The 25,808-nt window shown below is 41.6% G+C and overlaps 1 protein-coding gene across 3 annotated transcripts in view; it reads right to left on the bottom strand.

The window, feature by feature from the left end:
* Positions 1–25,808, bottom strand: part of LOC145342167 (heat shock factor protein 1-like) — a 64,352-nt gene that overhangs the window by 29,469 nt on the left and 9,075 nt on the right. For all 3 annotated transcript variants that reach the window (XM_080187461.1, XM_080187462.1, XM_080187463.1), the window contains exons 2-6: positions 18,706–18,814; positions 14,674–14,798; positions 9,565–9,689; positions 5,771–5,846; positions 2,123–2,184 (exon numbers count right to left, since the gene is read on the bottom strand). In XM_080187461.1, coding sequence (XP_080043587.1) covers positions 2,123–2,184; positions 5,771–5,846; positions 9,565–9,689; positions 14,674–14,798; positions 18,706–18,814 — 497 coding nt within the window. The remainder of the gene's footprint in view (positions 1–2,122; positions 2,185–5,770; positions 5,847–9,564; positions 9,690–14,673; positions 14,799–18,705; positions 18,815–25,808) is intronic.

Raw genomic sequence — 25,808 nt, 5'->3', positions numbered from 1 at the left:
CGCACAATTTGCCGTTCCACCAATCTTGGTGTCATCAGCAAATTTCGACACCATACACTCGGTTCCCTCCTCCAGATCATCTATATAAATGGTAAATAGCTGAGGCCCCAGCACCGACCCCTGGGGCACTCCACTAGTCACCAACCGCCAATCCGAATAGCACCCATTGACCCCCACTCTCTGCCTCCTATTTAACAGCCAATCCTCTATCCACGCTAACACCCTACCCCCAACTCCATGCCCCCTGACCTTCTGCAATAACCTCTTGTGAGGCACCTTGTCAAACGCCTTCTGAAAATCAAGAAAGACCACATCCACCGGCTCTCCTCTATCCACCGCCTTAGGCACATCCTCATAGAATTCCAATAAGTTTGTCAGACACAATTTTGATCAATTGGGCCAGTGGGCTGACAAATGGCAGATGGAGTTTAATTTAGATAAAAGAGAGGTGATGCATTTTGGTAGATTGAACCAGGGCAGGATTTACTCAGTTAATGGTAAGGCACTGGGGAGAGTTACAGAACAAAGAGATCTAGGGGTACATGTTCATAGCTCCTTGAAAGCAGAGTCACAGGTGGACAGAGTGGTGAAGAAAGCATTCAACATGCTTGGTTTCATCAGTCAGAACACATGAGTTAGGACTTCATGTTGAAATTGTACAAGATATAAGGCCACACTTGGAATACTGTGTACAGTTTGCTTACTCTATTATAGAAAGGATATTGTTAAACTAGAAAGAGTGCAGAAAAGATTTACTAGGATGCTGTCCACACTTGAGAGTTTGAGTTATGAGGAGAGGTTGGATAGACTGGGACTTTTTTTCTCTCAAGTGTATGAGGCTGAGGGGTGATCTTATAGAGGTCTATAAAATAATGAAAGGCATAAGTCAGCTTGATGGTCAATATTTTTTCCCAAATATAGGGGAATCTAAAACTAGAGGGCATACGTTTAAGGTGAGAGGGTGGTGAGTATCCGGAACAAGCTGCCAGTAGTAGTAGTAGTAGAGGCAGGTACAATTTTGTCTTTTAAAAAGCATTTAGACAGATACATGGATAAGAGGGGTATAGAGAGATATGGGCCAAATGTGGACAATTGGGATTAGCTTAGGAATTTTTTTAAAAAGGCAGCATAGACAAGTTGTGCCAAAGGGCTGTTTCCATGCTGTAAACCTCTATGATTTTATGACACTGCTGGTGGTGGTGGTGGTGTCCTCCCTTGCTGAAATTATGGTCTGCTATACAATGTTATAAGTGGGCATTTATTCCACTAAGCATTTTTCCTATGAATACTCCCAGTGCCTGCACGAACAACCTACTCAAAATGGCACCCACTGCATCCTGCAGCCGAAACATGCAACTACAACTGGGATGCCAAATTGGATCCGAAACAGCATCTGTGGTGTCGAAAATATGGGCATGGCGCAAGCAAATTTTGTGTTCAACATTTCAGTGGCTATGTATTGGAGATTGTAGAAAACATTGGCAATGAAATCACAAGCCTGCTGCTCACAGTAACCTAGCAAAAAAGATTTGTTTTGCTAAAATAGCACAGTAAGGTTCTGTGTGATACAATATTATAGATGGTTCAATGCACGGCATATGCGATCAGACAGTCTCAGTCAGGGTGGTTAGCAGCATCACAACAATTGATCAAATGTCCCTGAGTTAGGAAGAGTGCAAGCAGATCCAGTGATCCCTTCACATGTGTGGATATTAGTGGAGGATTGAATCATGACTATGATGCGAATCCACAGTTGAATAATCTGCCACCACACAACATCTGGGCTCAGGCAAGAGCAACTACTAAAAGGAAGAACACAAAGTATCTGACACTGTGAATCCACTCTTCAACAAAAGATTCCCTGCCTCACACCTACCTATTTGATTTCTTTGCTTTTCAAGAGGCAAATTCAAAGACAATAAAAGAAAGGGAACATTTTCCTTCCCTCTAGCCCCTCAGCCATACAACTCTCGTGGCAGCAGGTAGCCAAGTCGGCAGAAATAGAAGCCCAAGGGTTGCTATCCCTTATTCATTCCCTTACCTTCATGAGATTTTTGTTTAAGAAAACTCTCAGCTACCATCCTTAAATCAAGCATGCAGCACAAAAGAAAAAGAAACTCACATTTTTCTCTTGATTCCGGCCACACTGTTCGATTGCACCATAGTGGCAATGAAGTGGAGGATCTGCAGACAAGTTTATTTACAGAATGTGAATAAATTTCAAATCACTGAATTATACAGCACCATTTGACCAATGGTGTTCATGTTGGTTAACTAGAAATAGAAATAGAATTAGAATGAGAAAATAGGAGTAGGAGGAGCCCATTTAGCCCTCCGAGCCTGCTCCACCATTCATTATGGTGATGACTGATCCTACCTTCCACCATACTCTTTGATCCCCTTTACCCCAAAAGCTACATCTAACTCCTTCTAGGAAACATACAATGTTTTGGCCTCAGCTACTTTGTGGTGGTGAATTCCTCAGGTTTTCAAATCTCTAGAGGAAGAAATTTCTCCTCATCTCAGTCCTAAAATGGTTTATGATGATTCCAATTGTGGACACCCCTACCATCGGGAACGTGCTTCCTGCATCCACCCTCTCTAGTCCTGTTAGAATTTGATGGGTTTCAATGAGATCCCCAGTCATTCTTCTGAACTCCAGTGAATGCAATCCTAAACAACTCAATCTCTCCTCATATGTCACTCCTGCGTTCCTAGGAATCAGTCTGTTAAACCTTTGCTGCACTCCATCTAGAGCAAGACCATTCTTCCTCAGATAAGGAGACCAAAACTGCACATAATATTCCAGGTGTGGCCTCACCAAGGCCCCATATAACTGCAACAAAACATCTCTGCTCTTGTACTCAAACCCTCTTGCTATGAAGACCAACATACCATTTTGCCTTTTTTACTGCCTGCTGCACCTTGATAAACTGCCATGTTTATCTTCAGTGACTGGTGAATGTGGATACCAAAGTCTCAGTGCTCATTCCCTCTTCAATTATGGCCAAATAATCTGCCTTCCCATTTTTGCTTCCAAAGTGGATTACCTCACATTTATCCATATTATGCAGCGTCTGCCATGCATTTGCCCTTTCACTCAGCTGGCATTAATCACACTAAAACATCTCTGCATCCTCCTCACAGCTCACCCTCCCACCCAGCTTTGGGTCACCAGCAAATTTTGGAGTTCTTACATATAGCTCTCTCACCTAAATCATTTATATATTGTAAATAGCTGGGGTCCCAGCACTAAACCCTGCAATGTCCCATTAGTCACTGCCTGCCATTCAGAAAAAGACCTATTTGTTCCTACTCAATTTCCTGTCTGCCAAATGGCTTTCTATCCATCTCTATAAATTACCCCCAATCCCATGTGCTTTAATGTTACACGCTAATTTCTTAAATGGGACTTTGTCAAAAGCTTTCTGAAAGTCCAAATAAACCACATCCACTGGCTCCCCTTCATCTACTAGTTACATCCTTGAAAAATTCTAGTAAATTTGTCAAGCACGATTTCCCTTTCATAAATCCATGCTGACTCTGTCCAATTCTACCACTGTTTCTAAATGCTCTGCTATAAAATCTTTGATAATGGACTGCAGTTCCACTTCTCTGTTTGTCCCCATGGCCTTGCAAATTTGAAAGTTACCACTGAATTGGTTTCCACCGCTGTTTCAAAAAGTGCATTTCAGATCATTATTGGTAAGCAAGGGGGATATAGATTATCAAACGTAGATAAGATACTGATTTTAGGTTACTATTACATCAGCCACGATCTTCGTAAATGGCTGGGCAGACTCGAAGGACCAAATCACCTACTTCTGATCCTTTTTTCATAAACAACTTATTGCATTAAAGAATTCCATCTTGTTCCTCTCCACCAAGTTGTTTTTGTGAATTAACATAAATCTTGTGTCCTCAGGTTACTAACCCTCCAGCTATTGCAAACAGCTGCTGCCAATCTATTCTATCAAAACCCTTTGTGATTTTGAACACCTCCCTTTAATCTCCCCTTAACCTTCACTGCTCCAAGAACAACAACCCCAGCTTCTCTAATCTCTCCACCCAAGTCCCTCGCACCTGGTATCATTATAAAATCTTCTCTATATCACTCAAGGCCTTGACAACCTTTCTAAAGTGTGATATCCATAACTGGACACAATACTCCAGCTGATGCCTAAAGCGTGAATCACATGCTTGCTCTTAAACAGCCTTTGTTACGAGATTGACTATGCTTTGTCCCCTCTCACTAGCCTTTTCTGAAAGCAGTGATATGCTAGGTGGGTGATGACTTCTCAGGTGCTAGTCCCCCTCCTGAACTGGTCAGCACTGGAAAGCATTGGGACCAGTGTGGGTAGAGCACTCCAGCTCAATCCTGAGGTGCATTTTCTAGCCTGAGAGAAGACAGACAGACTGGCACTGGACAGCAGGTTCAGCAAGCTACTTCCTTTGTCCAACCCAAAGGCACAGCGGCCTACTGTAGCATGTGAGATGAATTCACTATAGATGAACGATTAAATCTGGTTGTTGGCAAAGCCAATGTTTTCCCAGACTGAGCTGTAGCTGAGACCAATGGTAATGATGGGACCTCTTCTTCAATTATTGGAGGAGGTGCAGGAGGACATTCGGCCCATCAAGCCTGTACCCACCACAATGCCACGCAGGCCCTATCCCCATAATCCGTCATATTCACCCTGCTAATCCCTGACACTATGGGGAAATTTAGCATGGCCAATTAACCTAACCCACACATGTCTGGAGAGTGGGAGGAAACCAAAGCTCCTGAGGAAACCCACACAGACATGGGGAGAACATGCAAATTCAACACAAAGAGACAATTGGCTGTTTGAGCTCTTGAACCAAAGCAGTTTGCATGGTGAAGGTGATCCCACAATGCCATAAGCTAAGGATTTCCAGGAACAATGATGAATTAGCACCAAATATTTAAGTTTGAAAGATCTGACTTGAGGGATGCAGTTCACATGCACTTGCTGCCCTGCCTTTTTAGGTTCAAAAGATTGCAGGTTTGGAAAGTGCTGCTGAAGGGGCACTGAGAGTTGAGTGTGCATCCTGCAGCACATACTACAGTCATGTTACATCACTGGTGTTGGGAATAACACAATGTTTAAGTCACAAGATGGGGCTGCTGCTAATGTATTCTATCAAAACCCTTTGTGATTTTGAAGACCTCCATTTAATCTCCCCTTAATCTTCACTGCTCCAAGAAGAACAATCCCAGCTTCTCTAATCTCTCCACCCAGGTCCCTCACACCTGGTATCATTATAAAATCTTCTCTATATTCCTCAAGGCCTTGACAACCTTCCTAAAATGTGATATCCATAACTCGACACAATACTCCAGCTGATGCCTAAAGCGTGAACTGCATGCTTGCTCTTAAACAGCCTTTGTTACGAAATTGACTATGCTTTGTCCCCTCTCAAGCAGAATGCTTTATCATGAATGGTGTTGGGCTTGAGTGTTGGAGTTACACCTACCGAGGCAAGCAGGTAGAAGACAAGCTTTGGGGCGTCAAGTGAGCCTTCTGCTAGAGAATGTCCAGCCTCTAACCTGCTTTAGTAGCATTTATATGGTCAGCCTGGTTAATGGAGACTGATAGCGTTGTTTATAATGGCACAAACCACCTTTTATGCACATGTAGACACATTTCACACACTTGCTGAACTTTTTTATTTAAATTGTTCCTGTAAGTTTTGGACCGAAAAGAAATAGGTCAACTCTATTTAGTTAAAACATTCAATGACATACCTTACGAATAACTTTGTGCTGCTGCAGTTGCTTCTGTTTCAGGGTTGATATCTCCTTCCATAATGCCTCATTTTCTCTTTGGAAAACAGACAAAAATCAGCATTGAGGACCATGTTTAATAATCTGCTTACAATTGACAAAAGTAATTCTCATCCCCTACAAAATCTGAAGTTGAGTATTATATTCAAAGTTGCTCATTTTTTTCAACATATTACCACTTTGAGAAGCAGAATATCACATTTTAGGTGATGCCTAGATTGCCAGTTATTTCCGTGTGAAGCACTCAGGCATAAGGAGTCAACAATCTTCCAGGTTTAGGCTGGGCAATATTACTTTATGTTTGCATCTCCTTCTATCAACTTAGATTTTCTTTAGATGCCTTTTCTCTCCTCTGGGAGGAGAATAATTTTTTTTATACTCTGCCAACTCAAGATGGTCGTGCAACATAGCCACCAATACTGGTCTGTGCATGAGCAGAAGCCAATGACATCATTTGCAGAAGACACAGTACCCACTGGATATTAGTTGGATCTTGAAGCCCTTTACCCTGTTTCTAAGCCACATGGCAAGCCAGCAGTTGGGGCGTGGCCTTTCCACAGTTTCCAAGGATCAAGATGAGGATGTTTCTGATCGATCCAGTGATGGTTGCTGTTCTATTTGTGACTCTGCAGCTTGTTGCCAGTGACAGACCCAGATTAAAGGCAACAGGCTCCAGAGCGGAAGATTCAGAAACTATGGGGAGGATGCAATTGCAAATGTTATACAGAGGCTGCTTTCCTTCAGTAAACTGTGTTAAACTGGCGCTGGAATATTTGCAATTCCAGGTTGTGATAAGCACGCACGCGCCCTGTGCACAACACCCCTAAAATGATGGTGATTGACTTGCAACTATGCATGCGCAGTGTTGGCAGCAAACACAGCTTTATTTTTCCGCAGCTTCTGTGGACTTGTTGCTCACATCCTTTTGACCTTAGTATTTTGAGGCTGACAAAGGGTCATCTGGCCTCGAAATGTCAGCTCTTTTCTCTCCTTACAGATGTTGCCAGACCTGCTGAGATTTTCCAGCACTTTTTCTTTTGGTTTCAGATTCCAGCATCTGCAGTAATTTGTTTTTAATGCCTTTTGACAGCTGGGGGAAAGTGAGAAAGTTTTGTGTAACAATACCTATACAGAGCATATTTTTTCCAGATGTGGTTTGAGTTGTACGTGTGTTAACGGTAGTTCGGGTGCAATCAATATTAGTATTGAGCCCAGCTGTGGAAGTTGGAACCAGCCATTAGCAGGTGAAAGGAATGAGTCTGTTTTGCAGCATGAGTGGGTCCTTAAGAAAACAATGTTCCAAGTGTTGATTGTGCTTGAAGAAAATCAAGCACATTGCCTGCGAAAAATGTCAAGGATTCTGCACAAATGCGTGTATAGGTGAAGAGGTTGCAAATAAAGGATTGAAATTATGCTAAGTTCCGTTGGTTGACAGTACACACCAAACCTAAGGCTAGTGGTACTTTAACTGGCATGTTCTCCCTCATTGGCTGAAAAGTTCTATAATTGATATTGTTCTGAGGAACTCTTAGAACACCATAGTGAAATTCACTATGTCTGTGAAATTCTACTACAATTGTGCATGGCTTTGGTGAGACCAAATCTGGAGTGCCATGTTCACTACTGGTCTCCACATTTAAGGAAGGATATACTTGCATTGGAGACAGTACAGCTAAGATTCACTAAACTGGGTTACCTTATGATGAGAAGCTGTGTACCCAGGGTTTATATTCTCTGGCGTTTAGAAGAATGAGAGGTGAGCTCATTGAAATGTACAAGATTTTGTACAGGCTTGATAGAGTGGATGTGGGAAAATTTTTCCACTGGTCAGAGAATGTGAAACATGAGGGACATGATCTCAGGGTAAGGGGCCAATCATTTAGGACTGAGATGAGGAAAAACTACTTGGCTCACAAGGATTGTGAATCTTTGGAATTCTCTACCCCAGAGGGTTGTAAGTTTTCCACTGTTTGATACATTCAGAACTGAGATAGACAGACTTCCGGGAGTCAAGGGATATGAGGAATGGACAGGAAGGTGGACTCAAAACCCATGATTACATTGAATGGAACAGCAGGCTTGACAGGCCATGTAATCTACTCTTGCGCCCATTTCTTGGATGTATGCATTGAATGATTACAATCAAGAATGCACTGCCTGAAAGGGGGTAGGTTAGATTTAATTATGGCTTTTAAAAGATAATTAGTTAAGTATTTAAAGAGAAAAGATTTTCAGGGATATGGGGAAAGGTCCAGGGAATGGGATTTGCTAAAAACTACTCTTCTAGAGAGCCGACATGAGCTTGACAGGCCAAACAGCCTCCTTAAGTGCCGGACGATTTTCTAAGATGGCCAGGCAGCTTAACAATGGTAGTAGGTAAAAGAATGGAATCCCTAAATAAAGGGCAAAATTTAAAAAATAAAAACATAATAATGAATAGCAAGCATGATTTCAAAAAGGGGAGGTCTTGCTTGATCAAGCTCATTGAATCCTTTGTAAAGCTAACAGAACCACTAGATAAGGGTAATGCAATTTATCTAGATGTCTAAAAGGCCTTTGATAATACATTACAAAATAAGCTAATGAATAAAGTTGGGTCATGCTACCCCAGGAATGAGTAGCAGAATGAGTATCAGAAAGGATAAACAGACTGAGCCTCTTCTCCTAAGAGAAATAGCCAAGGATGTGACCCAAGAGGTCTATGAGAGAATGTACAGTTTTAATCAGGAAAACATAAAGTGTTTGTTGCTACATGTGGGGAAAAAGCAAAATTAGAGGATAGAATTACAAAATAGTCAGCTAAAAAAAAAAATCAAATAAGGAATTCAGAAGCAACTCCTTTACCCAGAGAGTAGTGGGCATATCTAACTCACTACCACAGAATCTTGCTCAGATCAAGATATGGATGCGTTTAAGTGGAGGTGAAATAAGCCTAAGGAGGTAATTTTTTTATTTATTTGTAGGACATAGGCGCTGTTGGCTGGCCAGCATTTATTGTCCAACCCTCCTGGCCTGCGGGCAGTTGAGAGTCAACCACAATGCTACGGTTCTGGAGTCACATGTAGACCAGATCAGGTAAGGATGGCAGGTTTTTTTTGCCTAAAAGGACATTAGTGAACCAAATGGGTTCTTCTGGCAATCAACAATGGTTTTATGGTCATCAGTAGATTCTTAATTCCAGATTAAAAAATAAAAATATAGTAATGAATGGCAAGCATGATTTCAAAAAGGGGAGATCTTGCTTGACCAAGCTCATTGAATCCTTTGTAAAGCTAACAGAACCACTAGATAAGGGTAATTGAAGGGTTACTGAATTCAAATTACACCATCTGCCACAGCGGGATTCGAACCCGGGTTCCCGGGATATTAGCTGAGTTTCTGGATTAATAGTCGAGCGATAATACCACTGGGCCATCACCTTTCCTGAGGAAAGTTAGTTGAGGAAAGATGGGAGGAGGTTTAACTGAAGCATGGTCTCACCAAAGCCATGCAAAATTGTAGTAGAATTTCACAGACACAGTGAATTTCACTATGATGACCTAACAAAGTTCCTCCGAACAAACTGTTGCTGTGCTGTATACTCTTATACAATACAAGTGTCCTTGGACCAAACCACACTGAAGGTTATCCCCCCCGCTATTAGATTTATACCTTATTAGATTCCTGTCAGCATGGCTAGTCCTTCACTTCAGTTTCTTAAAAACCAGCATTTCTACTTTCCATTTGATAATATCTACATCTTAAAAAAAAACCACCTTTTAATAGTCAGGATTGTGTTGTCAGCCAGATCATGTTTTCCCTTCATCTGACGAATATCCGATAAGAGTTTCAACACATCTTGCTGCCTCAGTTTAAGGTCATCCACTCGACTCACAGAAACCTTCAATTTAAAAGAAAGGAATCAAATTCCAGCAAATTATCCATATCTCTGCACTCATCTTATTAACAATACACTTGTGGATCAGGCTCATCATTACATTATGATTTTGCAGGCTGTGTGTGCACTCCGCTCATTCAAATTTTTAAACTTTTTTTTCCAGAACAGTAGCATTTTTATTGCTTCCTTTATTTAAGGCTTAGACATACTTCAGCAGCCACCACCCCACTGCCCCAAACCCTCCACTGTCACCCCTGCCCCTCTAATAAAGACGTGATTAATGGTACAGTATGGTTCCACAAGCACTAGCAGCTGGCAGGTACCTTGTTCAAATGGACACTCAATGTACAAACCTGCTCATTGAGTGACAGTAGATAATTTGTCTATTTTAGAGGTACCACAGCAAAGTCCAATCGTATCCCTCCCTGATAACAAGTTCTCTTTTTAATATTAGAAATACTGAATAGAAAACAGCAGTAAGAACCCTGGAAAATGCCTCTTTTTACATGCTCAGGGCAGTGCATACAAAAAATGTCCTCCTCAGCTGTTCTCTAGGATAAGATCTCTTAACACAATGAATAATATATTTTCAATGTTTTTACATTACTACAACACTACTTAGATAATCTTACAATCAGTACATTTTAGCAAACATGTTACCAAAATACCAAATGACCACATTTCCAATGCAAATTGAACAAAATGCAGAGGTGTGAAGAAAAATGTTAAATATATTGTGCATTGCTCCTTTTGCAGACTACATTTATTTTCCAATTCTCTTGTGGTTACAGCTGCAAATGAAGTAATGTGTTTGCATCATAAGGAACAGCAATAAACTTCACAAATGTACCAACTTTCCACTTCCAAAAAGAACACACAGTACTCATCATTAATCTCAGATGGCTTGTCTTCAAGCTGTAAAAGACTAATTTAGAATAACAATCATCTGTTTGTCAGCATGAGAAAGTTGCCATGCCACCCATCAGATGCCCAATTGAGTATTTAAGGGATCAATTAAGGGCTTTTTTCCAACTCCACAGGCATTTTGCCTGCATAAGAACAACTTGCTATTTATTGTGTGAGGAGACCACAAAGTGAAGCCTGGTAACATCATGATGGCTCTGGGGTGGTGCCTTTTTGGACAATCCATAGTGCACAGAGTGCTCCCGTGGCAGTAACAGTTTCACCCTTCCACACAATGTCATCACCTGTGCCAAACAATCCCCAGATTGTGAGCAATGGCATCACTTAGACCGCCAGCCCTCTGATTGGATCAATCACTTTTAGGGACAGGTCACAGACTTTAATTGGGATGGCAGCCCCAGCAGCAGTGAAGTTAATTGGTCATTACTTGGATGGTCTGAGGAATGTGCTTCCCCAGGTCCACTGCCAGCAAAACAGGAGTCATCTTCAGCCCCAAGACTTCAACCCTCTGGAAAGTTTCAACCCTCTGTTTCCTGTCAAGTCCATCAACTCATTACCCCATACAAGGTAACAAGAATCCAATACTGCACAGTCCAAATTTCTGCAAGATTTGAATAGTATTCAAAATTTTGAGGGATCTTCTTAACACTTCCCTAAGACTTAGAATATCTGGTAAGACAAATCCTTTTCCCTGCTCCAATCTCTGCTCTCTCTCTCTATAATAACCATATATTGACAAAACACAAAGACAGCTAAGGTCCCTGTAAAAATGAACTTCTCACTTTCATTTGAAGTTTCAAATCAGAATTGTACACGCTCCTTCTCCTCCCACCCAAACTGTGTTGTGATTAAGACTAATCAAACATTTTGCCAGAAGCTCAGAACCCGTACCTCCAAGGGAAATTTGAATTTGAATCAAGATACAAACACTAGATGACGAATAAAGTCATAGTCCTAGCTAGTTATAGGAATTGCCTGTGAGGTGAATTAAACTCATCAATAAAGGTAAAGTTATGTTTGTTATTTTTCATTTAACAAAGAGTAATAAATAAATTCAAATTCACCAAAAAATACATTGATAGCTGACAGACCACATATAGAATAAACCAATTGCTAACTTACAACTGGTATCATCTCAAGAAGATCAGAGGACCATGCAAGAAAACAGAATCCAGTACACATAGCGAGGATTCTTACTGCTGTGACCAAGTCACAATTTGACATCATTAACTACTGGGTGGTAAGGATTTTCTACTGGCCATACAGATGTGAAGACTTCCTATGAGTATAATTGTGAGGTGCAACTCCTAAGCAAATATCTAGTGACCCAAATTCTGTAGCCAGCACTCAGATACAGCATGTAAGAGTCCTAAACTACCATTTCGATTCTAAGCGCTGGGCAGACTTGAAACGGGGAGTATTTCAGATTCAACTTTTAGACCTGTTCTGAGGTGCCCCCATATGCACTGTGCCTGAAAAAATATCAGCAATTCTGAATTGCGCAGCACAATCCTGTGGGTGGGGCTTAACACGCCCAAAACCTTGCAGCTCCAACAGGCGCTTCCAACTGCGCAGAAAACAAATTTGATAGAATGCTGCTCCCCCACCACATCCATCCCAGACCGGATAATGCCTCCCCCTGGCACCCACAGACATTGTCCCCACTGCCCCCCCCCAACATTACTGACCCCCTTATCCCCCCACCCTTTGCGCCACCCAGACTGATTGCAGGCCCCTCCCTCCTGCCCCCACCGATCTCAGGCAGAGTGACAGTGGGCCCAACTCCCCGTCCCTGATCTCAGGCAGAGTGACAGTGGGCCCAACTCCCTGTCCCCGATCTCAAGCAGAGAGCCTTCAGGCGCTCAGCACTTATCTCCTTACTAACTCTCACTGATGCAGCGCCTGAATCGGACTTATACTGAGTATGTTTGTTTCACACCAATTCTGGATGAGCCAACATGGTGGTAAAGGGAGAAGTGCCTGGAAAATTGGGTGTGCAGCCCATTAAGTTAATTTAAGCGCATACGGATGCATTTAAATGGCCATCGCGCCCATTTCGGGCACAGTCCTGATCACAGCCATTTTCAGGTCCTGGTAAAGGGGGAACCGGCGCAGAGGTGGGCACAGATCACACTACTCACCTCACACCCGACTAAGTTTTCGCACCCAAAAAGGGACGCAAGACGAAGGTAAAGTCGAGCCCACAGAGTTTAACAGCACAGAAGGGGGCTCTTCAGCCCATTGTGCCTGCGTCAGCCATTAAGCACCTAAATATTTTAATCCTATTTCCCAGTACTTAGAACGTAACCTTGTATGCTATGATATTTCAACTGCTCCTTAATTATTGTGTAGGTTCCTATCTCTACCACCCTTTCGGACAGTGAGTTCCAGATTCCCACCATCCTCTGGGTGAAAATGATTTTCCTCAAATCCCCCCTTAAAGCTCCTGTCCTCTATCTTAAATCAACTGGTTATTGATCCCTCTACTAAAGGGAAACGTTTCTTTCTTTCTACTAACATAATTTTGTACACCTCCATCAGATTCCCCCTCAGTACTCTGACAGAGACTCATCCAGACTTGAAACACTAACTCTGTTCTCTCTCCACAGATGATCAGACCTGCTGAGATTTTCCAGCATTTGCTGTTTCTGTTCCAGATTCTAGCATCTGCTTTTATCTCCTCGGTCTTCGCTGCTCTAAGGGAAACAACCCAGCCTAAACAGCCTCTCTTCATAACTGAAATACTCCAGCCCAGGCAACATCCTGGTGAATCTCCCCTGCACCCTCTCGAGTGTAATTACATCTTTCCTATAGTGTGGCGACCAGAACTGCGCAGAGTACTCTAGCTGTGGCCTAACAAATGTTTTGTACAGCTCCATCATTACTTTTCTGCTCTAATATTCAATGCCTTGGCTAATAAAGGCATTATGCCTTCGTAACCACCTTTTCTACCTGTCCTGCGATCTTCCAGGATATTTGGACAAGCACCCTAGGATTCTCTGGTCCTCAGCATTTCCTACCATCCTACCATTCATTGTGTGTTCCCTTGCATTGTTAGTCCTCCCAAAATGCATCACCTCATAATTTTTAGAGTTAAATTACATTTGCCACAGTTCTGCCTATCTATATCGTCCTATATCGTCTAGAACTCTCCTCCTCATTATTTCCCATCCCATTAATTTGTGTGTCACCTGTGAATTTACTGATAATACCCCCACCACACATTCATTAATGTACACCACAAACAGCAAGGGACCTAGCACCAATCCCCGCTGTACACCCCTTGACACAGGCTTCCAGTCACAAAAATAACCTCTGAACCTGCCCTGCACCTATGCCAATTTTGGATCCAATTTGCCAAACTGCCCAGGATCCCATGGGCTCTTAACTTCTTGATCAGTCTCCCATGTGGGACCTTTTCAAAAGCCTCACTGAAGTCCATGTAGACTGCATCAACTGCACTGCCCTCATTAACACACCTAGTTAACTTGTCGAAAAATGCAATCAGGTTTATTAAGATACAAAATAAACCTTCCACTATACTGTCCTATCCGTGTTACAGTTCACTCAGGGAATCAAAGTTGTTGTGACAACACGTGCTTGCTGTAGGCCGGAGCTAGGGATCATGATTGAAGAGACGCCAACTCTCTTTCCATCATATGAATCTCTCCTCCTGCTGCTATTGAGGAGTGTTGGAAGGATTTACAGGTTGATATTCAATCTGTTTGATAGCATTATGAATGCACCTCTTTCAGCCATTACGTTCTGGGGTAAAGCCTGAATCTGGAGCTTCTGACTGAGGCACAGGGAAATTAGCCACTGCGTCACCAAGACAGCCAGTGTTTAATCACAGTAAACCATTTAATGCTGCTCCAAGCTTCAGCTCCAACCTCAAGGTAATAATTAAAATCTGTCTAAAGTACTATAATAATGTCTGATTGCTAATAAATCATTCAGCCACAGCTCCAACAGCTCTGGTCACCCAGGTACTATGATTTGTTTGTACACAGATTCATGCAAAACGTTCCAAGTGAACCATAATGCACAAATGAGTAACACTTACCTTCCTCTTGATGTGGTCCAGTAACTGAGGTTCTCCTTGTCGGAAGCGTGGGTGCTGAAACTCAATTATATCATCCAAATCTCGGGGTAGACCCACACCTATATGAACCACTTTGTGAAAGCCATCTGTTATAGAACAAAAGAGAGACAGGGGCGTCATCAACAAAAGTAGAACTTTATTTTACATACAAACATACAAATCAGGAGCACTAGGCCACTCAGCCCCTCAAGCCTGCTCTACCATTCAATAAGATCATGGCTGACCTGTATGTAACTTCAACCACACACTCCTGCCTAACCTTGATAACCTTTCATCCCCTTGAACCTATTTAGCTCTGCTTTAAAAATATTCAAAGACTCTGCTTCCACTGCCTTTGAGAAACAAAGTTCCAAAGGCTCACGATCCCCAGAGAAAAACTTCCCAACTGTCTTGATGAACAACCTCTTATTTTTAAAAAAAGACTCCTACTTCTAGATTCTCTGAGAAGAGGAAATATCCTCTCCACATCCACCTTGTCAATACCCCTCAAGGTTTTATAGGGTTCAACTAAATCGCCTCTTACTCTTCTAAACTCTAGTGGATATAAATCTAACCTCTCCAAATCTTTCCTCATAAGCCAACTATCAAATCCTGGTATTATTCAATTAATAAACCTTCTCTAAACTGCTTTTAATGCATTTAGATATTTCCTTAAAAAAGGAGACCAGTACTTATACAATATTTCAGATGTGGTCTCAGCAATGCCTTGAACAACTGCAGCATAACTTCTACATTTTTGTAATCAGCTCCCCTCACAATAAGTAATAACTTTCTCAATTACTTGCTGAAGCTTTTGTGATTCACTCACTACAACAACCAGGGCTTTATGTAGCTCAGGGCTCTGCAACCTCTCACCATTTAAATAACATTTTTCTTTATTCTTCCTGCCAAAATGGGCAATTTCACATTTGCCCACAATATACTCCATTCGCCAGGTTTTTGCCCATTTACTTTACCTTTATCCTTTCACAGCCTCCTTATGTCCTCTTCACAATTTACTTTCCTACATATCTTTGTCGTTAGCAAACTTAGCAACCATACCTTCAGTCCCTTCACCCAAGTCATTTATAAATTATAAAAAGTTGAGGTCCAAGCAATAATCCTGTGGAACATCACTCATCACATCTGCTCAACTAGAAAATGACCCATTTATACCAACTCTTTCTTCCTGTTAATGAAAACATCTTCTATCCATACCAATATATTATCCTCTACACAATAAGCTTTTACTTTATACAATAACCTTTGATGTCAAGTGCCTTCTGGAAATCCATGTCCAGTACATCCACCGGATCCACCTTGTTGGCTCTGCCTGATTGCCAGATCTTCCGGCCACTAAATTGCAAGTTACATTACATTATAAACAAGTCAGCATCCTCTAGCCCTTTCATCCAGGCCTTGGCTCATCCATAGCAAGGCATTTCAATTATGGCACTGTTATACTCAGATCAATTCCCTGGATTTTGCTGTGCATATTTCGCTCGTGTTGGCTGTCTATTCTCTCCAGCCATTTTCAATGCACCCTTCTCTTCCAGATTTCTGATAGGCCTTGCACAGCCCTGGGTTTCCCTGCAAGCTAAGCACTTTGGCCCTAGTGATCTGTACCCCAGTTCCTGGCTATATCACAACTTGTATGAAACTGATAAAAAAGGTGAGACATCAAACAAGGAGCATTAGCACTCCCTCCATTGGCTCTGTACCATTCACCATAACTTCAAATAGGTTTCTCCAGTCAGCCCAGGCCTATTAGATTCCATTTCTCTCCCTGGTTCTTTCTCTCTTGTCCTTAGTTTTGTTCCCTACATTCCCTCGCACACTTAGGCTGCACAGTAGTTAGCAATGCTGCCTCACGGTGCCAGGGACCCAGGTTCGATTCCCAGCTTGGGTCACTATCAGTGTGGAGTTTGCATGTTCTCCCTGCGACTGCGTGGCTTCCTCCGGGTGCTCCAGTTTCCTCCCGCAATCTGAAAGATGTGCTGGTTAGGTGCACTGACCTGAACAGGTGCCGGAGTGTGACAACTAGGGGAATTTCACAGTAACTTCATTTCAATGTTAATTTAAGCCTTACTTGTGATTAATAAATAAACTTCTTTGGCTTTCACAGAATCATCAATGCAGAAGGAGACCATTTGGTCCACCACATCTGTTGTTACTGCCCTGGTTGCTGTTCCTTCATCAATTTCTCTTTTACTCAAAACTTTTCCACACTTGGGGCTGGATTTTCATCACCAAGGCAGATAGAAGGAGTCAGAAAATTTCCCAGCACATCCTTTGGAGAGTGTGCCAGATCTATTCGGGCCCCCTAACCTCAAAAGAGTAAACAGGCAATAACAGAAGTTGCTGAAAGCCACAGTGGTCTGTTTAAAAAGCCCCCCACTTCCATGCTCCTGATCTCTGTCCCAGTTTTAATACAGATAGTGAAAACAAAGAACAACATTCTGGCCTTCACCCCTCTCTAACCCCACATACTTCTCCTAAGTCATCCATGCCAATTCATGCCTCTGCAGCCATCACCATGACCCCTCATACCCTCCATGTCAAGCTACAGCACAGCTGTTCCAACAAATGAGTGAATGCCTGGGCTCTCAAACCACTTGTTTTCTCACTTTTTCAAGTATCTTTGTTTCCAGTTAACTCCACCATCCCACCAAGTTATCGAAATATCTTCATGTAAAACTATGCTCAACCAATAGTTTCCTTTAGATAAAATGTATTTCTCAGGATTAAATATATTTTTAAAATTGTCTGCAGCTAATCATTATTCAATATCTTCTTTTGCTGAATGAGAGTCATCCAGATTATAAACCTGGCTGGTCTAAACTTGGTTCATTTTCTCAGTCATTAGATTAACCCACTTCAGCTTTCTAGACTACCATCGTACATTGATTATCTTGCAACAAATACGACACAAATAATCCTTCCGTGCCCAGTACAATGCAAATGGTCAATATGTACGATTCACCATCACAGCCTATAATAGAAAGAATATTATTAAAGAGTGCAGAAGAGATTTACTAGGATGCTACTGGGACTTGATAGATTAAGTTATAAGGAAAGGCTGGATAGACTGGAACTTTTTTTGGTCTGGAACGTAGGGGGCTGAGAAGTGACCTTATAGAGGTCTATAAAATAATGAGGGGCATAGATCAGCTAGATAGTCAACATCTTTTCCCAAAGGTAAGGGAGTCTAAAACTAGGGGGCATAGGTTTAAGGTGAGGGGAGAGATACAAAGGGTTAATTTTTTCACATAGAGGGTGGCGAATGTCTGGAACAAGCTGCCAGAGGTATTAGTAGAGGCAGGTACAATTTTGTCTTTTGAAAAGCATTCAGATAGTTACATGGGTATGATAGGTACAGAGGGATAGGGACCAAATGCGGGCAATTGGGGCTAGCTTAGGGGTTTTAAAAAAAAGGGCTGCATGGACAAGTTGGGCCTGTTCCCATGCTGTAAACCTCTATGACTGCCGTAGGGTGCAATCTTATGAAAAAAATTTTAAGTGCCAAACAAGCGAGAAAATTGGAGAGTTTCAGACCTATTGATTGAAGCCGGCTGCAGACTGCTTGGACTGCAGTGCACAGGTATCACGATCTCCCAACAAACCGAGAGATCTCCCGCCATCCTACCCCAACATTATTGGCGGCAGTATAACCACAGCCCCCCACCCCCATGCCAGTGATCTGTGCTGCCACTGGAATACTGCGATTCTCCCAATGGGTTCCCCGTCACAAGTCCTCCTCGGCCTACCTTGTGTACCCCTTCCTGTGCCACCAGCCTGATTTTTCGCCTCTCGCATAATCTTAAGGTCACACCTATTGTTTTACATGGCAGATCAAATCAAATTCATTTGAATTACACAAAATTTCTAGATTTTCTTAGATTTGGAGATCGTATTCTGCGATTCCATGTAAAAAACAAAGCTGGAAATCCTTCGCCCCCACTATCTTACACCCCATCCAAAACAAAGACACTTCAGCGCTCCAAATGTACTCACACATGTTGAGTTGCCTGACGAAGCTTGCCATGTTGTTGTGCTTGAAGTACATAGGAAGGATTTCTTTAGCAAAACGTCTCTCGTTGGACACCTGAAAACAGGTGCCATTCTGCAAACATTAAAAACAGTAACCATCAGGCACACTCTCACAGCTCAGATGAATAAACTTGTCATATACAAATTCAAAATTCAGATAACCGGAGGGAGACACACCGATTCAGAAAACTGAGTCATGGAATGGAAGTTCAAATTTCCCATCTTGCTGTGTGTCACTCAGTTGATAAATTCTACCAAAATATTGAAATACAACTCATTAATCAAGTTATGTTTTTTAAAAATCCATTTTTTTCCCCCTTTTGGTTAGCCTCTGAAGCATGTCCAATGTGGTCTATACTCAAATATACCGCGTACTGGTTTGTCCTATTTTACTTTGGTGGACCTGGAATGATTGAAAATGTGGTCCTGCTGCTGCTGCTACTTAATTGATAGTTAAATCCCACATAACAAGGTCAACCTCTGTTGATATTTGCTGGTTGAGACATGTACGAAATAAACGGGACAGGCTTTCTCTGCTCTCTGATACTCCCATGAAGAGAAAGTATTTGAACACAAGTGTACATGGTGGATTACAACAGTGAGTGACTTCTATGGAGTATATGAACAATGTGATGCTACTGTGCCTTTAAGGAATGTATTTTAACCATGTTTTTCTGCAGTTCTTTTAAGAAGGCTTGGTCTTTTGTGCTTGTTGCTGTACTTCTGTTCCTGTATCTTTCATGGTTGCTGTAGCAGGACAATTGCAGCTATGTTTATTTTTAATTTGGGCCTAATGCAATGTCCTGGAGTTTCACAAGCCTTTTGAAGTGTCTGGTTTGACAGGTCAAGGTCAAGTGGTTCCTTTATAAGGAAATCCAAAGTTACTTTCAGTTTGGCTAGTTAGAAGCTGTTTGGAATCCAGGCTGAAAAGAGTGTTTTTATCTTTCTAGCTAGCTAGTAGCTAGCAGGAGGGAGTGCCCCTGTCTTTTGCAGCGTACTGAAAATATCAGGGTCAGAAAGCCTCAACAGATTCAACTCACCATTCAAAGGAGTAACTTTGAGTGCATTAACCTTTTTGTGTGGCACCCTATCAAATACCTCCTGGAAATCCAGATACACTATATCTCCAGAAGCCCCATTATCCATCTTGCTTGATAAACTCAAGAAAATTAGTCAAACAAATTAGTCATAAAACCATGCTGACTGTGATGCATTGCATTTTGACTTTCTAAATGTCCTGTTATTACTTCCTTAATAATTTCCCAATGACAGATGTTAAAGTAATTGGCCTATAGTTTCCTACATTTTGCCTTCCACCCTTTTTGAATAATTAGCATTTTTTCAATCCACTGGAACCTTTCCTGCCTCCAGGGAATTTTGAAATTTTATAACCAATGGATCCATTAACCCCAATGCCACTTCCCTAAAGGCCCTAGGATATAGGCCATCAGGCGCCAGGGACTTGCTTGCCTTCAATCACAGCAGTTTGCTCAATACCTTTCCCCTAGTGATAATAGTTCTATGTTCCTCCCTTTCTACAACCTCTACATTTTCAATTACTGTTGGGACGGTTCTCCTGTCCTCCTCAATATTCTTCCAGAATTCCAAGATTCTGCCTGTGGGGAATGTGGTAAATCTATATGCTTAACATTAATTCATCTTTTTATTTAAATGTAGTTTGTGACTATAGTTAATTTTATAAAGGGAGTTCCAATCAATGTATATGAAATGCCAAGGGTATTTCAGTATAACATCAAAAAACACCCTGAAGCATTTCAACTATTTCCTTTATTTCTCCATCAGAATCTCCAGAATCAAAAATAGATACAAAGCAGATACAAAGTACAATACAACAAAAGGAGGTGGGGAGCGCCACACTCTAACCCCTCCTGGTAAAGAGATTTCTCCCAAATTCCTTCGTGAACTTATTAGTGACTATCTTACATTTATCACCCCTACATCTGATCTTGCCCACAAGTGTAACATATTTTCTAAATTTATCCCATCAAGTTCTTTCATAATCTGCTAAATCTTTTGAGATGGGTATAACCTCTCAGTTCTGGTATGGTCATTCTATTTTTGAACCCTTAAAAAAAATAGAGAACAGAGTTGGACAGACACATGCACACATATAATTTCAAAGTACAATTTTGTAAAAAAAAACTCTCATTTAGGCTGAAAGGTAAAAAGCGTTATAAGTGGCAAGATGTAACTGCAGTACCAAATACACGTACAGATGGTGCTATGTTAAAAATCCTATTGCATGTTGCATAGTATTTCTCAATCTAGCCAGTGTCTCAGTTTTTATGCAATTCCATTATAATACCACTGGATGGCAATGCATAGAAATGTTTGCAGGTTTCCAAGTCCAATGCTCATACTAAAGTGGAGGAATCAGCTGCTGGATTGTAAACTAATGCTGTCACACCATACCAGGAGTTAATGGCTTCTTCACAAAATTCCCTCTACTTCAATGGGCGTTTTCTACACCCCCTGCCCTCTCATACTCGGTGACCAAAGGCGTCTAGGGGAAGGGCAGTTGAAGGCAGATGTGATAAAAAATCTCCTGGAATATGTGCACTCAGTCACAGCTGACAACCTTACTAAAACACACAATCATTGGCTCCCTCCACAAACTCACAGGACTGCAAGTTTCCAAAGATGGCCCAACACATCTCATGGAGATGCCAGCATTGGACTGGGGTAAACACAGTCAGGAGTCTGACAACACCAGGTTTAAGTCCAACCAATTTATTTGATAGCAAACTCACAAGCTTGAGGTTTCCCTCTTCGTTAGGTGAATGAAGAGTTCTGGCCTCAGACAGAGCATATACAGCACAGTTTACAGATTACTGATTAGAATGCGAATCTTTACACCTAACCTGTTAGGTGTACTTGTTAGCCACTTTAAGACTTGAATAGCAGGTTAGGTGTAAAGATTTGCATTCTAATCAGTAATCTGTAAACTGTCTGTGCTTTATATGCTTTGTCTGAGGCCAGAACTCTTCATTCACCTGACGAAGAGGGAAACCTTGAAAGCTTGTGAGTTTACTATCAAATAAATCGGTTAGACTTAAACCTGGTGTTGTCAGACTTCTTACTGTGCCAACACATCTCAACAGTTCGCTATGGGCATGGTGTCATATAAAACCAAATTTGTCTGGCTTTATAAGAGGTTTCAGTGTGCAACAGGGTGACAAAATGCACAGAGGGAATCTTGAACACGGTCATTTACTGCTTCTGCACAGAGCTTTCTGAAAATGTCTGCTGCACAGCAGATGTAGAAATGCCATGCATGAAGCTGATCAACAATCTTTTCTGTCTCACCATAAACTCATTTCACTGTCTTTATTTTTTCTCTCACCTTCCTTTTGGCTCTTTTCAGCTCAAACTGCTATTTACAGGAAAATAACACATTGAACTTCTGCTGATACCACTGATCAGCTGGGTGTTAGAAAGTGTTAAGAGAGCCATGAACTGACTTGATCATTTTATCTTTCCTCCTTCATTAATGGGAAGGCTCCTGCTTGCAGCAAATCCATGCCAATGTGTTGCAGCCTCAACACAAGAAAATGGTGTTGGGGGGGCAGAGCAGCTGATGAAAGTACAGTAATCATACCTTTGGTCGTGCACTCTGCCTTGCAGAAAGATCCAGCCCTACCTATACAGCATTTTGTCAGCGCACTTCAGAACATATACCGTTGCAGCAAGGTCAGCTCAACAGGCTGAAGGTGCAAAGTCCCATTCCAGATCTCAATGGTTAAGGAGGGTGTGTTCATAACGTAGCCAAATAGCTTGAGTATCAAACTAAATCCTTCTGACATATCAACAGCAGATAGCACGAGTGGAAGAGATTCCTGGTCAGTTATGTGATTGGGGAAAAAAATTGTTGCTTCTACTATCACCATCCAAAGTTCCAAACTGCAACATACATATAAAATGCATGTTGCCACCGTAATACTGACTCCTTGCCAGGGGTGGGGGAGGGAAAACAGTTGGATGGATGGCCAGTGTGAACTAGATTAGTTCCAATACCATGGGGTCCAATACCCCTTTCCTGTCTTCTTGCCCAACCCATGGTGGATATCATGGTTCTGTGCATCAGACCAACCTTTGGCCAGAGAACTCAAGATTTATATAAACGATCTGCAGTTTATATATTATCTAACATGTCGCAGTACAGCTTATTCTCTATATAGTACATGTCAAATTGCAATTCTGTTTGCAAAGATCATTATTTACTGTGCTATTACACAGAGTACAAAACAGTCTGCACTCTTCACATTGAAACCTGTATGCAAAACATGCTTCAGTCTGTACGTAGCAAGAACTGAGCTCTGCTGAATGTAAGCACATTGCAGAAGGAATGTGGGAAAGAAAAATGCTTTGTTAACCAATGAGTAAAACAAGGACATTGTAAGCCAAAGTTTTGCCAATAAATTCAAGCTTTGCATTGTCAGTCTTTATAATGTTAGAATGTTTCTTGTTACGCCTCTTCGAATAGAAAGTTTCACATTATATAGAAGGAATAGTGACGGTGCCCTAATACCGCAAGACATTACTAGGGATCCCTTCCAGATGAAATTATTGGTGCTGAATTAATAGATTCAGTGACAATTACATGGTCTTATAACGATCATTCAAACCACGTAAAAATGGCTAGTGTCAACTTCGAGCCTTACAGAAGGAAAGAACTCATTCATTGTTTTATCCATTCAGTAAAGGCACCTTATTAGGCGACATACACAGGTTTGTTGCAAATGGGGAGAGTGTGTGGGGTTAAAGCATTTCTTGGATCCAATTGTCAGTGCTATAAAACAGCCCCAGCACTGTGAGCTTAAAAGAATTTGGCACCCACAAAAGGGTGGAAAAGTCTGCTTAAATAACTTTAAGGCTTGATATTGAGATTTGTTGTATTGGTCAGGTAAAGGGGAGAGAACTCAGGCAAGAGAAAATGTAGATAGAGACACACTGATGCTGTGTGAAAGCCAGAAAAGATAAAACTTGGACAATCTGAGCAATTTGGACAAACTTGGGACAATCAGGGCCTTCAATGAAAAGCTGGCACTGTCCCAGCAAAGGTGGGACTTCCAGTCACCATACGCCACACTATCCCAAATCACCTCTGCATTACCCCATCTTCCACTGATGTTCTGCTTCCCACACTCTTAAGGTCCACATGCACTTTTGGTCTTTCCCTCCTCATATATCGTTTCATGCAGAAAGCTCTTTTTGATCGAACCCCAATTCCTCACCAACCACATGAAAAACAAATCTACATACACCTTTCCTTACAACTTCACAGGTGGTCCTTCCCCAAGGGATATGTCTCTTCTCCAATGAAGTACCCCTTGCAAGTCTGCCCACCCCACACTTACGCTTACTGCTTCCCACACTTAAAAATAATTTGTCAGTACTTTCCCTTCTCTCTTTATTCTCACATAGAAATTCTCCCATGACTCTTCTACATTACCTATCCCCTCCCTCCTCCTCAACATATCTGCTAGTGGGTCTTCCAAGCCCGAATGGACTCATTTGACTTTTTGGGCCTATCCCCCAATGTGAAAAGTCTGTCGAATATGTCATTGTTTCTTATCTATCCAAAATCCACCCTGCCTCCTTTTAGACACCTTACCCCACTTTTTGTATTGACATTCTCAATTCATCTCTTTTCCCCTTCACTCTCCTGCCTGCTTAAATATCTCCTTCCACAGACTGGGCCCCGATTTATTGTCACAATCTAATTCACTTAAACTGGCAACTGCATCTGGTCTGGACTTCTCATTAACATGCAACCCCCTCCTTCAGGTACCATGCCCCAAGAAGGCATTGGTGACCACAGACTTCTATTGCATTGGTCCATGATTATGAAGGGTACTGCAATGGTGTGCCATGGTCTTCTGGAGTTTGGCTGATCAGGAAATTGTCCCACTCTTACAGCCTGCCATCATATTGGAAGGATTTACAGGCTGATAATCAACCCTCAAGAGCTGAGATGGAACTTGAAACTTGAGCTTCTGGCCTAGCGGTAGGACCACTATCACGGAGTCGCAAGACCTTCCTTGCAATGCCATAAGGAGATCAATTATAATATTCAATTTTTAAAACTGGTCATTTGGAGCTTGTTAAGACACTGAGCAATTACGTTGTGGTCACTGTAATTCTGTACTATTGACCTTCACAATATAATTGTCTTATGAAGTGTATCCACAAAATTTGAATTTCAATACCACAAACAAGATTGCTATCCTCTGCATTCTTGTTGATCACTGTTTATAAGACACAGATCTATGAAAAGCCACGCAATTTACATTGGATTGTAAGCATGGAAAAGAATCTCAATTTTTATGCAAGAGGTTCTACACAGGATAAGTAGAAAACATATACTTGCAATTACTGCCACTGTAAAGCAAAACTGATTTAAGTTCTGGAAGCAATTAGCAGTCAGTCAGCTTTTGTAGAGAAAAGGCAGCTGGGTTAAGACCTAAAATATTAATCCTACTTTCTTCTCTCCACACGTCTGACCTGCAGATCATTTCCAGCAATCTATGGCATTTGCCTTTAACTGTAATATCAAGTATTTCTTGCAATATAAAATTGTCAAACTGACTATTGTGTATACAGTCTTTTTAGACACTAGAGGCACAAATTACAATCACAGTATGAAATCATATGATCATTACATTACTCTATGATTCCTGTTGAGTCACGTTTTCGAATTCATAATTTGGAGGGCAGTTTTAGAAATCTAGGAGTTGGTATAAGCATCAGGAATTGCTCAACAAGAATGCCAACATTTGAATCGAAAGATCTGAAGGTGACAATGTGTATGGATACTTACTTTCAACAACATCTTTTCAGATAACAAAACATCCCAAGGTACCTCACAGTGGTGGCAAACACAATTTGGCACAGAATAACAAAGACAGGAATTAGGATATCTGGCCAAAGGCTTAGTCAAAGGAGGTTTTAAAGAAAGATAGGAAGAGAGAGCTAAGGAGGGAATTCCAAAGCTTATGGCCTTGACAGCTGAAGATGTAGCCAGCAATGAAGGAGTGACTAAAATC

The sequence above is a fragment of the Carcharhinus amblyrhynchos genome, chromosome 4, assembly GCF_965287045.1.
Source record: "Carcharhinus amblyrhynchos chromosome 4, sCarAmb.v2.hapA, whole genome shotgun sequence".
NCBI classification, from domain to species: Eukaryota; Metazoa; Chordata; class Chondrichthyes; order Carcharhiniformes; family Carcharhinidae; genus Carcharhinus; species Carcharhinus amblyrhynchos.
The sequence above is the reverse complement of the archived record's forward strand: the minus strand, read 5'-3'. Positions and strand labels throughout refer to the sequence as shown.